Source organism: Solea senegalensis, linkage group LG3, assembly GCF_019176455.1.
Source record: "Solea senegalensis isolate Sse05_10M linkage group LG3, IFAPA_SoseM_1, whole genome shotgun sequence".
NCBI lineage: Eukaryota > Metazoa > Chordata > Actinopteri > Pleuronectiformes > Soleidae > Solea > Solea senegalensis.
The window spans coordinates 14,844,581-14,860,057 of record NC_058023.1 but is presented as its reverse complement, the minus strand read 5'-3'; the positions used below and the strand labels follow the sequence as shown (position 1 = coordinate 14,860,057).

Below are 15,477 nucleotides of genomic sequence, written 5' to 3'. Positions count from 1 at the left end.
CTCAGGTTCGGCTTTTAAATTCAAATAGATAACCCGTGTTTCCAGGGAGTCCTCCTCTAATCGTATTTCACACTGCTGCAATTTACATTTTGAAAATGTCCCTGCCTTCCTCCAGTACATCAGATAAGACTTAATAATAAGTAAATCAACTGTTTTCACCAAACATCCTAATTGTTCGTTGTCAGCCCCTGAAAGTGAACTGACGACTGGTACAACATGATGAAACCCATGCTGTAACCTCGCCGAACTGACATGTAATCTGGCCCTGATGCGGGAAACGTAAGAGAGATGGTGATACTTGAGAGTTGCCGTACAGCCACTGGCACTGATAGCGTTTGGTTACAGGGTACAGGGCTGTGCGAGAATGTGGCTTGACAACACATTTTGGCCGGTGAAAAGGATTTCCCCTCCACTTTCTGGTTTATTAATAGAGCTAACGTATGTCGGGCGGGTGCTTGAGCGTCACAGACACGGTTAGTGTTTCACCTGTCACTGTTGCTGATGAGCCGTCATCAGAGACAGCCTAATGGATTTTAGATGAGATCACAGGCGCAGGCAGTTGATGAATGTATCATCTGTGGTGCTGTTTGTAGCCATGGTGCAGTCAAGGGCCATTCAAGGTTGTCTGTTCAAGGATAACAGCATTTTTCCTGCAACTATCCAAACTTGTTTTGATATTTAAAAGGAAGACAGTTCACTTTTAAGGCACAATATGAGTTCAAATAGTGCTGATAAAGGGGATTGTTCACTGAAAGCGTCTAAAACACTTGGAAAAATGCATGGAATAAGTCAGAGGGGTTTTAACCAGGCACTTCCAAGGTTGCGCCTCTGTCACATTCATTGTTACTAAGCAACCAAAACTTGGGAGCTGCTGAGATGAATGAAGTTGCTGCAGCTTCCAGCAGCAGACAACAATAATAATCTTAAATTACACACTAAGCTAAGTTTTACTTGTCAAGTGTGAAGCAACATTTTACAAATACTAGATAAAGGAATAGTAAATAATACAAAGTTTTTATTAAGATAAGTTAATAATAATGATCTGCTTGACCATATCACCAAAAAACAGATTCTGTGGGGTTCTAATCATAGAACTCCCACTAAGTCGTTTCTATCTTGTTAAAACGAAAGAGTTTTCTCCTTAAAACGAGGAACTATCGCGGTATAATGACATCAGTTTATTGGTTGGTTATTATGCAAAACACTCTCTGGACTTTTTTAATCTTCAGCAGGCAGCTGTAATCTGAATCCTACAGCTGTGCACGACAGCACATCGTCGAACCTGACTTTAAGGCAAAAAACGATCTTGTTAAAACAAGTTAATTGTCTCGTTCAAATGAGAAAACTATCTTATGAGAAACTCTCCTCTCCTCTGTGGTAGTTCTGTGTGTCCGCAGGGTACACACAGGGAGACTCGCACATTGTTGACTCACTTTTATAACATTAAAAGTTTCACTCATTGCAAACAGTGGCCGTTCAGGTTTAAAGGACTATAAATCACGGCAGATTTAAAGACAGAGCTAATGAACTCCCTCCGGAAAATAATGCTCAAAGAAACCATTGTTTAGATGAACGTGTTAGATCAGTGTGTACTAATCAATTGTTCAGCCCTGAAACAACTTTCTCACTGCACTCCAAACCTCAGTTATTGAATGTGTTGTTCCCCATAAGCACTTTTAAAAGACAAAACAATATAATCCAATTTTTAAGTTGAATTCATGAATAATAAAACACAAATTTCTTTAGTTCCCTCTGGGGGGGGTGGGATTTGTTAATATTGAGTTTGCTGTTGTGTTACATGACCTGTGTCTGTGGTCTGTGATCCCAAGTTGCGAGATAGAGGACGACACAGGACAAGTCCATGCTTAGCTCAGGAGCATTCTCACTCAAAGTGATTTCAATTTAATATTTGGCAATTATCCCTTTACCTTTATAATATTCAATACTCAAACATGTTTTTTTTTTCTCTTAGACTTATTAAATGAAAGTGCTTGTAAATCTTTGGGTGAAAACAAACTGATCTGTAGGAAAATCCATCTCATTATGAGTTATAAATAAATAAATAAATAAATAAAAATCCACCAGCTGCACTTTGGATCTCCCTCTAAACTAAACTGATTAAACTGTGTGCGTGCGAAATACCTCAATATAATTCCTCCTCATTTGACTTCCCTATTCCCTTTTTTATTTTAAGAGGAGCACACCTGGAAATGATTAAGTATGCAATATTGGGAAAATAGCTTGAAGTCAGGAGTTACATTTATTGCTTTCGGGGTTTAGGATTTTTCAGATTCATCGGAGGATTAAATTATTTTTTTCATCTAGCATTTCAATTGCTTAGTTAGCAATATTTCTGCTGAAACTGCAGGTTTTTATTAGGATCTGTCCTCTCATCTCTGCATGAGCTTTATAGTTTTTATTTGGAGAAGAACTGCGTGTGAGGAGCACTTTCTTATTGCACTTCTGTAATGTAATATCCACTGTTGGAAGACTCAGTTAGAGGAACATTGGACAGGCAAAACAAGACCAACCTGCGCAGATTTATTATTTGTTTATTGTTGCTTGGTGAGATTTTCGATCCTGATTTTGTTTCAGCTTGGCCAGATATATTTCACACCTGACTGAGTCAAAAAGCACCTTGAAAAAGCATCTTGCAGCTTTTTTGTCAACTCTAGCCGTTGGTTTGGACACTTCTGCACGTTGTGTACGGCTCAGTGAACGCTGATCTGTAACAGTGGGCTCAGTGTCGCACAGACAGCAGCTACATGTCACGGGTGTAATAAAAGAACGCGACACAGGCCGGGCCCGCAGGGTGCACATGGCAGCAGGTGGAGCTAATGACAGATCGACTGGAGTGGATGCCATTGAGAATAGCGCCCAACTGTAACCGCTTGGCTCACATCCATGTTGGACAGCCCTATAGAACCACTGGTGCAGAGTGTGACTTTGTTTTTGTTTGGTTTGCAGTCAGACTGCAGTAAAGACTTTACTGAAAGTTTACAGGAAAATTGCCTGGCTGAGCTTTTTATTGTGGCTTGTTTTGTACTTGGATGCTGAAGGAAAAGTGCTGATTCTCTCTTCAGTGTTTGCAATTGCTCAAAGAGGAAGAAAAAGGGGAATGATATTGACATGATCCAAGATGAGAATGATAAGAGATATAGTAAGGTTATCAGGTAATTACAGTTTTTCTGGCACATGTTTGTAACATTCAGTCAAAATTAATAGTTTTTCATTACCCCAGAATGAGGCTGTCGTTTTTGCCCACAATGGACAAACAAAAAAATAGTTTTATGCTAATTGAAGGCTTCATAGTTTCACCAACACACTTGGAAAGATGAGGGAAATTAAGCAGATACAAGTGACTTTATCAATCAATTTTAAACACTGTACCTTTAAGTCAACATCAAAAAATCCAAAATATTGCATTCTGCTGATTGCATAGTAGGATTTGGATTTGAAAATGAGTTTTGGTTCCACCCTGATGTTGTGCTCGAATTAAAATACAGAGAAGTTGCCAAATGAATCCACATGAGGAGGATAAAGCGGCAGAAGACGAGTAAGTGAGTGAGTGAGAAGTTGCCATGGCTTCATCCTCCTTTTTTATACTCTCCCCAAAGAGCTGTGCCACCTCTGTCAACACTGTGGACAATTAATGCCAAATAACGGATTTACTGGGGTTCAATGAATATGAAAGGAACTGTGCTTCACTGCTTGGCCTGACATAGAGGATATGAGATTTTTGTGCCATCCTGTAAAAGGAAATAACCTTTTCACTGGACTACATTTGTTTGTGATTGATGACAGTGAGTTGCGTTGCACACCACGAGGCCCGCTGCCCGCTGGTTCAGACCATCTGGGCAGGTAGTGTTGCCCCGTTGTCACTGCGGTAACGATACACTATATTACGGTTGGACCAGTCTCAGGATGGTGGCGTGTTTGATATTGGTGGCAGCAGAATCTTCAGAGGTGACTGAAAATGCTGAGCGTGCTGGTGTTTTTATTGGCACATTACTGTTATTCTGTCCCAGGCATCCTTCATTCTGTTTATGTGGTAAACTGGAAAGCTTTGATGTGCAAACTCTCTCACACAACATTCCCCTCTGCTGCAGTGCGGCTTCTGCCCCAGGTTCTCTACAGACAACAGCTACTCGTGTGTTCTCTTAGGATGATTCTTAATTTATCACTAATTAAAAACAGCAGGTTGCAGGTTCTTTAAAATATGAACATCTGTATATTAGGTATATTGCTTTTATGAGTCTTGTAAGACTTTCAAAGGAGTGATTGTGCTTTGAGTAATGACTGCTTGCCTACAGGGAAATTATTAATACTTAGAAAAGTGTAAGAGGATAACTGTAAGGGTATGATCTTTTTGTCCCAATAGATCATAGAAGATTTCCCGTATTACAGTTGTTGTCAGTTTTATTTTCTCTGCGCCAGAAATAAAGTAGTATTCATTAACGATCTCTCATTATGTCTTTTCGATCTCATTCCTATTCTATATCATTTCCTCTTTATATGGCACTGCTTTGCTTGCAATTCCAAAGATATTTTCACATTAATGATCCGGGAAATATGTGACTGTTGCTCAGAGTTTGTCTCCATACTCAGCAGTATAGTCACAGACTGAATCATCTCAAAAACCAATTCTAATGTATAGTGGAAAATAGTGTTTGTTTGAGAGAGAGACAGAGACAGAGAGGGCTGACGGGTATTCAGTGTGCTTTCTGCATGCTTTGTGTTACGTCACGGAAAAAAAGGACGTCTGCTCTCTATTATTTACATTTTTCTTTTTGTTGCAGGCCCCTAATCTTTGTTGTGAAATCTTTGCTCCATGAAATATATGATGTTAAAAGGCAAGAGTGGTCTTAAACTAAATACTATAAAGATAGTGGAAATGGAAGAAGTCTATGATTGCTTTTAAGATGGCACATGATTGTTGGAAACTAAATGACATAATGCTGAAATGGATATCTCCATTGGTGTTTAAGAGATAGAGGAGGTCATTTGAGTGCTGCTCAGTTCTTGAGGATTAAACAATGACTCCCTCTTCTGTCCAAAATATGACAGCGCACTTTCCTTCCCTGTTAAGCGTCATTAAATGGAAAAAAACTACAGCCACTGTAAATAAAATGGATTTAAAAAATGTGAAAAATATTAAATGATAAATGAAAATAAATGCAAATAAATATATCATTGATTCTGTCACAAATTCTCATACAGTGTTATAGATACGCATGTTTGCTGTTGTAGATCTATCTTTTTATGATAATTGAATATTGGCAGTCCTCACAGTGCATACATAAATAAACTATACAAAATATACGAGTGTACATAAACAACTATAGATTTTAAAAGTTCAGCCATTCGATGCATACGGACATGAACTCACCCACCTCCTTTCCCATTCCCACTCTTATACTCACACACAGGCATGTGTAAACAACGAGTTAGCTTATGTTTAAGTAAAGCAGTAACAAACATTGTTAAAATGTTATAAGTATCGTTTTGCATAAGAAAAATACCTGATTCCACTTTATTGTGTTACTTATTCTGTCGTATCATATGTATGTGATATGTATATGTCAATTATTAATTAATTGTTAATTTATACTACCTCATTGAATAAACGTCTCAAATACATTTTTGAAATGCGTTTCAAAGCAGATAAAAAATGTACTTGTATTTTTAATAAGCTGTTTCCTTAGATTAACTGAATCTTTGACACATTTCTATTTCAACAGTATGTTTTAATAAGTGAGATGTGAAGTGCATGACAGCAGTAAGCCCTCCATGTGGTAACTACTGTCTTCTTGCTTGAGAATAATGTGTTGCAAATAACCTTCTCTAATAGTTTAGGTCTTGCCTCTTGATTTATTAAAGCTCCTCCCTGTCCTGCATTAGTAGGACAGCGAGTGTTACAGATGTGTCACGCTCAAAGACGATGAGACATTAATATTAAAGTCAGCATTGCATAGAGAAAGGTGACCTCACTGTCTCTGTTCTGCTGCCACTTGGTGGCCAATAAAAATACTGCTTTTTAAGTCATAAAACCTGTAAAGAAAGTAAGGTTCACATCATTAAAAATAAATCACATTGATTTAAATAAACACAAGATGTAGTAAGTTTCTGTTATGGTGAGAGTATGATTTAGAATGTGCAAAATAAAGTTTCAACTCTACCATTTAAAAAATAAAAAGTTCAGTCAATAATAACATACACAGGATTTTAGGATGTGATTGATTTGATTTCTCTTACGAATGTTCTAGTATTGTTTTAGATTAGCTTTAGAAATAAACTGTTTACTTTACAACCTTGCAAACCCAGGTAAACCTTTCCATTGTGAATATTTTTTAATAGGGTTTTGATAAATAGATAAATAGGATTTTGATAAATGGCACATGCAATTGTGTTCACAATCGGTCCCTGCATCACTCTGCTTTGCATAGAAAGCCTATATGTAGTCGACAGAAATAAGCTCTTTTCCCTGCTTACATTGCATACTTCAGTGCAAATTAGGGCTGAACAATTCATCGACATTTTATTACAATCGCAATACAGCTCACTGCAATTTTCAAATTGCAGGAGGCGCAATATTTGTTCAAACCAAAATGTGTGTCAAAAAATCATTTCAAATGAATTATTATACATCTTATTCTACAGACTGAAGTTTCGACATATTCGTTTCTCACAGATGCACAAACATCACACATTAATCCTTTTAAACATGTTTTTTTGAATGAAAAAGAGAATAATGACGTAAAAATGACCATTCCCTCTGATATTGCAAATCATATCGCTATCGCATTTCCTGTCAAAATAATTGCAATTAGATATTTATTCAAAATTGTTCAGCCCTAGTGCAAATAATAGTATAGTATACTGTATAGTATAGTATACTATAACTGAGGTTTTTTCCTGCACTTGTTTTGTACAGCCAACAATCTAAATAATCACAAAGAAAATTTAGACGTTGGAATCAGCAAATATTTTTGTGTTTTTGCCCTTTGATTGACTCTAGCAATTATTTTCTGAGTATAAGACAGAAAAATATCATGGTAATTTTGCTCAGCAGATTGCACTCTTTTCCATATTATGTTCCCCTGCTGTGTAGAAATGTCACCAAGGACCTTTTGAAAGCAGAATTAGCTGCTAACAGCTTTTCTGTATAGCTGCAGCTCAGCAAACTTTGAAAACATAACTGTCAGCAATGCCTTACACAGACCTTCATCTTTAGAGCCACCACTGAACAGCTTAAACTTGTTATGGTCTTAACTCCTCACGTTGCAGTTGCAGTTTACAGGCTCCCTGTGGATAATGGCTGAAGTGTGTTTCCGTCTGCCTTCGCTCTAAACTCATTCAAATGACAGTGGGGGCAACAACACTTCTACGGCTCTCCAGTCTCTGTCTGAGTCGCCTACACGCTAACTGCATTTCTTTTAATTAAGTGCTGTTTATGGCATCCCATTGAGAGGAAAACTGGAGAAGGCAGTGTATAATCGGGTGGAAGAAAAATCACTTAGAAGAATAGACCCCTATCTCAAGTGTGAAGTTCGGCAACAGATGAAATGCATACTTTCATGTGTTGATCAGTGTACCTTCAAATGACCAGGTGCTCCCTGAGAGACAAAGGCTTTCTCTTTTTAATTCAACTTTATTTCACTTGTTAAACACTCGGGCCGCTGTTGCAATTTTCTTTTCAAATCCCAGTTAATCAGAGTGTTGATTGCAGTGTCGAATAATCCTCAGTATGTGTGGCGACGATTTACCCCAAAGACATTTGATTAATCTACCCTGTTCTCTGGAGTGTTGATTTTAATGAAAAGTCTTTATTGCTCCAAAGTAATTAAGCTTGTGCCTTTGAACATCCATGCTCAGTTGATTTGAACAAAGAGTTGGTGCTAATGTTTACATAACTTGATTAACAATCTGGGATTGTCTTCAATGTGTGCACACAGATGCATAGGTTAGGGTTGCTAATTTGAGGGAATTTTCCAAATTAGAATCTTTCCATGTGAATTAACAGGAATTCATGGGAAATGGAGGAATAAAAATGAAAGAATTAGGCATTGAGAACTCAAATGAATCTGTACTCAAACTCAAATGAAACTAAAAAAAAAATAATTTTGCATGCATGTCTGCTTATGACGAAACAAAATGTTTAATCATAATAAACATAATAAAAAAATTAATATAAACCAGCATTTCCAGTTAATTCTCAAAAATATCCATTCATTCCCATAGATTCCCAATATTCGAAATTTACTCGAATTTTTTCGGCCCTTTACAACCAGGCATTGAAATTTATTTGTACCTGTACTAAAAAAATTGATTTTCATGACAAACCAATGACCACAGCCTTATACTGACCTTGTGTATTGATGTCCGAGGTCAAAAAAGCACTGATGTTTTCTTTTATAACTTTCTTTTAAACATCCCCTGTAATCTGCCTCGCACAGCAACACACATATTATAAAGTTTGATGTCTTCAGTGGAGCAACCACCATATTTCCCAGCAATGAAATCCAAAGCAAACGACAGCCAATGGAAAAAGAACTTGGCTTGTAACTGCAGTGTTGCCAGTTCGAGTCCTCACAAGGGCTGGGGTACCCCTGAGCAAGGTAACCCTAACCCTAACCCTAACCCCGGGTGCTGTTCAGTGGCTGCCCGCTGCTCCTAATTGTAGGAATGCTTCTAATACAGTATGGGTTCAATCCAGGAAGGAACGTCCCTCAGGGGATTAATAATGTATAAAAAAAACAACTACCCGATGAGTGGCATGTCTATACGACTAGGTGTGCTGAAGGTTTATGATAATAAACGAAGGTTTTTCAACCTCAATATTCATCTCATTTAACATATTACCTCTCAATTCTGTATTAAGCATAGTCTTATGCCAGCCAATGCTTAATACTGATGGTTTACTTCCGAGAAATAGTATAAAGTGAACAGTTTGTGCTTACTGGAAGTCATGTAGTTTAAATCATTCATAGGATGGAGGTATCTGAGGTAACACAGCATTGTTGACGACTAATAATGTTTTGCCTCAGTGTTTTTTTTTTTTTCCTTTCTTTCTTTCCCCAAGGTGATTGGTACACTTATGACACCTGTGTCGTGCTGAGGTAATTGCATCCGTTGCAGGTCAGGCTAAAAATCCAATTACAGAAGAAAGAGGGTGAGCATGGATGATTCAAATGTCCTTGACCTTCCAAACAGCTGTGGCAAAGTCTTAGTGTGAGTGCTTGTTCTTTCATTACAGTGTATGCAGGGGGTTCAGTTTCCAGAGTCTGCCCAACAAGACAGTTGGGACATTGATGCTGATAAACTTTGACATGTCAGTGTTACCTTACCTTGTGTCTGAGGACTCAGTACAGCATGACCAACAGGAAGCAAGTTAATGGAGTGGGTACAAATTGATGCTTGATTATAGTGGTTGTTCCTGTTCCTGTTCCTGAAATGAATGAATTGCACAGGGACTATTTTATTCACTCCATTGTTCTATTTTACTGTGTCAGGTCACTCCCCTGCCCTAAGCAAAAGAAAGGCAAAGGATTTGGGTCTTATGATTCTCACCTCGAGACCTTCTTCATAATCCCGAGGATCTTTTCCAGAGTCGGTCAGACTCTGCCAAATAATCCAGTACAGGATGAGGCAATTACTTCTTTTCACAGGGCGTATGATGTGAAAACATTGGGATTTTGTGCATGGTTGCGAATACTGAATCGGTATTACATATACTTTTTTGAAGGATGGTAGGCTCAAACTCGATGCATTAAGATGTTCATGAGCCTCTGTGAAATTTTTTTGGGCATTCAGGGGACAGGAAGTCTGTCAAATAATATTCGTGTCATTTGTTCATCTGGTGATTTAATACATTTATGCGTCAAATAAAGCTCATAGCAAACATAGGGACATTCTTCTCCAAGTAATAATCCATTGATAAAATAGCTTGTCACCATATTCAGGTAGTAAAAAAAAAAAAAAGACATTCGATGAAGGTGCTCATGTTGCATGTATTTGAATACTTGTGGCCAGTGTATGACTTCCTCACCCCTTCCCCAGCAGGGTATGTAGTTAAAAGCGCATAGTGAGGAATAATAATAAGCATGAGCTGGTTTTCCCTCCTATCTCTCCCTCCCCATGCGAGGAGAGATCTGTTAAAAACGGCGGCAGTACCACTCTCCCCAGCATGCTCCTGGCTCCTTCCTCAAGCGCTCAATTAATCTATGTGCTCAACTGGTACAACGTCGCTTTTGCGGTGTAGAGATCAGCTAAGCAAGCTTTCACTTGAGACCGGGAAAGTAGAGGAAGGGAGGGGGCTGCGGAGGGTGCGCGTCAAAATTCAAAACTCAACAGAGGCACGCATGTTATACTCCCACTTTCATTGCTTGTCGTGCTGCCCACGTAGCCAGGGAGAATATAAAGGGGAAGTTTAGACCAGGGACTTTATTCTTTACGTAAGGCTTCCAGCAGCCCTTTTTTTTTTTGTTCTCCATTTTCACTCTCAAGCCACCCGAGTGTGGGAGTGAAAGTGTGTGAAATCTAACAGGACTTCCAGATCACTAAGCGAGAAAGTCTGGATCATGGGGGCTTTAATGGTCATCTTCTCCCTTCAGCCGAAACAAAGACGCAAGACGACAGGTAATAACGATGGGATGGGGAGGAGAGAGTTTAATTTCATCAATGTCTCATAATGTAGGAGCTAAACTGATTACCTTCGAAAATGTCATTATTTGTATAATTTTAAACAGGCTTCTTTACTTCTGCCACTGTTAATATACTTTCACGGATAAATAGTTCATCACTATCTGTGTGTGTTTTGGATTTCCAGAGGGTAATGTCCTATTTGAATCCCATCTAAATTCATGTTTTCTCACCAGTAGTCCATGAAATTGACCTGGAATTGAAATCAGCCTCCTTTTTTGTGTACATTTCCAACACACTTGATTGACTTTTTTTTCCCCAACATTGATTTTACCATTGCAATGCACACACACACACACACACACACACACACACACACACACAGCATGCCATATCGACTCTCTGCCAACACAGTCGCACAAGCTTATGTATCGACTCTCTGCCAACACAGTCGCACAAGCTTATGTTACGTCTCTGTCTCCCTGCAATAATGTGCTGATCGGCATCACCGTCACAGCTTGTCACTTTGTCACGAAAGACAAAGAAGCCCCGTCTTTATTAAAGAACAGTGAAATATTTAGTGGGTGGCCAGCAGACAATAACTGTCAGAGGTTATATATAAGTGGCTTAGTGGCAAAGATAGACTTGGAATGGGTGACACGAAGTCATATTTCACTCAGGTGCGTTGAGGGAGCTTGAAAGCAAAATGAATGAGGGACTCATTGTAACTCTCTCATGCAATAGATCACGGAGCAGGCACTTATGTGCACTGTAAGCACTTTTCACAGGGACCTAGATAGGAGGACATGGAGGAGAGCAGATTGGAGGAGAGCAGATTGTATACATGTACTCCATCACATTGATGTGTCTATTGGGGAATAGGTTTGGTTTTGGTTGATAATATGTGAATAGTATTTGGAATGTAATGTGATTTTTTTGGATGTTTGCTGATGAATGGTAGTAATTCCTCCCCTGTTGTTGCTGTTGCTCTTCTTGTGTATCTTGCCAGTGTGTTTGGTCAGAGCAATGTTATGTCAGATTTGGCTGCAGTTACTGGAGTGTGAACTTCCGTAAATCCAATAAAGATCAGAGCTGCAAATGTTACTCTTCATTCTGGTACTGTATAATATCATCCAGATCTGAGACCAGCTTCCACTCATGTGTTTGTGCAAGCATGGGAGCAGGTCCACTTCACTAATCCACAGTATTAATGCCAGCCAATGGGAATTCCTCTGAGGACTTAAAACCCAGTTGCCATGACTGTAGAGGAGCTCATGTTCAGAACCAGTTTGTTTTACTGTCGTTTAACACCTAACCCTGAAAATGTCTGTCTATTTTAACCTTAAATGGACCAGAAAATGTCCTGGGAAAATGGGCAAAAGCAAAAAAACTAATTTCAAGATCTGGCAGTTACCTACAACTTACTGCATGTTAACAATTGTTTTAACAATTTAAAATGAGGAAAAACAAAAAGTCCAACAGTTTTTGCATGTTAAATTAGAATTTTGAACAGTTTGAAACATTTATAATAAAAACTGGCGACAAAGACGCTGATTCTCCAGCTTCCCCGAAACAGACATGGTGAAATTATCATGACATGTAAGCTTTGACGTGCAACTTCTTGGCTTTCAGAAACTGTGAAATTATGGTAGCGCAAAGTGCGCTTGTGCAAATGTGTCTAATTTAACTAGGGCTTGGATAATCTGTCCATTGTTTGTTTTTGTTTTTCTGAATCATCAATTGATTGTTTGGTCCAGAAATGTCAGAAACATTTTGACCAGTGTTTTCAAAACGTAAAAATTTGGATTTTCTCCATTGTCTTGCTTTGTCCATAAACCAAAACATTTCTGTTTTAATTTTTTTTTTTTGGTGTATGGAGCTAAGAAACCAGAACATATTTAAATTACTGGGTGGAATTAACGGATTAATCGATTATCAAAATAATCGACGATTAATTTAGTAATTGACTAATAAATCAAAAGATATTTTTCTAATTTGGGTTAAATATTACGGAATCATACTTGAGGTTTTGTAAATGTATACATTTATGAAGTAAATAATGGAGTATAATATGTATTGGGGCATCTCGTCCTTTTTGGTAGTGGCTAACATTAAATGTACAATGTTATTTTAGTAATTCAGGTCAGTACAAGGTTTACATTTAACTGTTTCATCAGATTAGGTAACATTCTGATTCACACAGCATGTAGGGTTGTTTAGATGAGGACAACATAACAAAGCGTGCACTCTCAAAGAGAGCACTGTGCCACTCCACAACCCACTCTAATGTTTTCCATTCATTTTCATAGCTGCACTCATCTACATGACAAGGGTTGATGGTTAAATAAGCACCCATAGGAACTCAGCCTTCCGTCTCTTCACCCAGTCTGTTTTTGTGTGTTCCACTGTGTTTTAAATGTCCCACAGACAAGAGATTGACAGCATCATTATAGTGGTACTTTCTGTTCTGTTTGGCCTTGAGCTGCCTGTCATCATCATTTTAGATATATTGCATGTTTGTGTGGTTAGCAGTTGTTATGACTAGAGTTTGTGTAGGAGTTAGGTGTGCTGAAGAAGTTCAGCTGCTCAAATAGGAACAGCAAAACATCAACTGTGACTCAGGCGACCACCTGGGAAATTAGTGCTGGTGCTGTGTTGTATAGAAAACTACACTATGATTTGTAAAAGTAAACGATTCACCTGATTGTGGATTAAACCCAAAGTAGACATACAACTGATGTAAACTAAGCTGTTTTGACATAGCATCACTGGCCCTGTATCCATCCAGACCTTCTGGTGTTTACAAAACTGAGGGGAGGCTGTGGCCGACCACTGGGAGAGCAGCTGTCATTTTTGGGGGTAGCCATGCCACCAATCATTATGCTTGATTCTCGCCAAATCTACAATCATATGGAAAAACAAGGTATTTCCTGTCGAAAAGTACAAACCTTGTACCGATGACATCACTCTTGAGGTTACATAAGAGTGAAACACATGAAAATACATCAACAAGAGAGTAAAATGACCAACCACATGAGATGTTAACAAAAAAGAACAAATCAGATGAGATCAGATACGGCACTGTGATTTTAAGAGAAGAGTCTGACTTGGCCTTCTATATTTCTTTGAGGATTTATTTCTAAGGGTAGACCAGAGATTTGGGCTTATTGCAAAAGCTTCCCCTCAAGTGAGCACTCTGCAGGGTTGTATCGGAATAAAACTTGTAGGAAGTCAGGACTCAGTTGATGTATTGCTTTGTAAGTATAGGCTATCAAAGGGCTCTTAAAATCATTTATATATATATATATATATATATATATATACATATATACATATATATATGTATGTATATATGTATATATATATGTATATATGTATGTATATCCATCCATTATCTATGAATGCCTGCATTGCCAGAGTGCGGGAGAAACGGGTACTGAGTTGCTTAGCTATGCCAATAACTTTTCCAAACCATGTGTCACAAATGGCAGAAATAAACAAACACCAGTCTTGAGATTCACTGATAGAACATTATAAACACAGAAAATACATTGTAACATAAGTAATTATTTATATTTTTATGGTTCTGCATCATTCTGATAATAAACGTCACTTTGTTTAAGTCAAAAAACTAAAATGTCTTCATTCTCATCTTTAGTTTTCAATAAACATGGAAGCCTCTCATTTAAAAACAAAATATGAAGCAAAAATAAAAAGCTTGTCTTAATAACTCCGCATTGATCTCAGTATTGTTTCCAACATGAACACCAGAATTACTCATCTTTTTCAGACGTGTCAGCTGGACATCTTAGTGTGACAGAGATTTGAGAGAACATTTCGTACTTGTATGCTTCTCGACCACTCTGTTCATCTCACCATGGATGTGAGGCTACTGATCCATATCTCAGTATTACCTACCAGCCAATGAGAAGTCCTCCACGGACTCAGCTTAATGCCCAGTGGTCATTACTGCATAGGGAAGATGACGTTCAGATCAGAATGTAATTGTCTCACATGAATTACTGCAGAGGAGCACTTCGGAGAATAGAAGATTAGTGTTATAGGACTTACCTTGCATTTTAAAAAGGCATCTGGGTGAATCTGTAGCCTCCCACTGGACAATTATTCTGAAATGAAATGGATTTTGTCTCTAAGCAGCTGGAAAAAAAATAAAAATTGTGTTTAATTCTTCATGGAATATAAAAGAAATCCACTGTCCATGTTCTCTGATATGCAAATAAGGCTACTCTTTGTTCATGAGGAAGTGAAGAAGGGTCACCTATGCTGCATTCGCTTACCTCTGTTCCTTTTTTTCTAAAACATGAAATCTCAGCATTGTTCAAAGTCACTGTGATAGTCTTACAGTATACTGTATTGGGCTTTCAGTTGTCTGAATTAGCATTTAAATTGAAAAGCAAAGACACAGCAATTGGCTCATGGACAGTGAGCTTGTTTTGGGTTTTCCATTGTGGCGCGGGACTCTTTGCACAGTGACATTAATCCCTCCATGCCCACGGTGACCAGTGTGACGACGGCCCAACTAAGAACTGGATTAATGACCGGTAACCTTCTCGGTGAAGCTCTGCAGGTGTGGAGAAATGGGCTTCGGCACATACAGACACTGATCTGGCCCGCAGTGAATCATGGCAGCACACACTGACATCTTCAGAGCAACTGAGGAGCACTCCAGAGGGCAGTTCTGCTTCGTTTCACACCATTACATAGACGGTTTTGATCTGTAATGACACTGTGATCCAGTCGGCTGCGATGTAGTGATTATATTCAAAAATGTGAATCATGATGTGACAAGACAAGGTGACTAATTTATCATGTTGC

At 38.4% G+C, this 15,477-nt stretch overlaps 1 protein-coding gene across 4 annotated transcripts in view; it reads left to right on the top strand.

The window, feature by feature from the left end:
* The window catches only part of kcnip4a (potassium voltage-gated channel interacting protein 4a), a 123,628-nt gene that overhangs the window by 64,431 nt on the left and 43,720 nt on the right, over nucleotides 1–15,477 (top strand). Inside the window, exon 1 of one of the 4 annotated variants that reach the window (XM_044021412.1) lies at nucleotides 10,458–10,638. The exons of the other annotated variants lie outside the window; for them this stretch is intronic. Coding sequence (XP_043877347.1) covers nucleotides 10,581–10,638 — 58 coding nt within the window. The 5' untranslated portion in view covers nucleotides 10,458–10,580. Of the gene's footprint in view, nucleotides 1–10,457; nucleotides 10,639–15,477 lie in introns of those variants that run through there. 4 annotated transcript variants of the gene reach the window in all.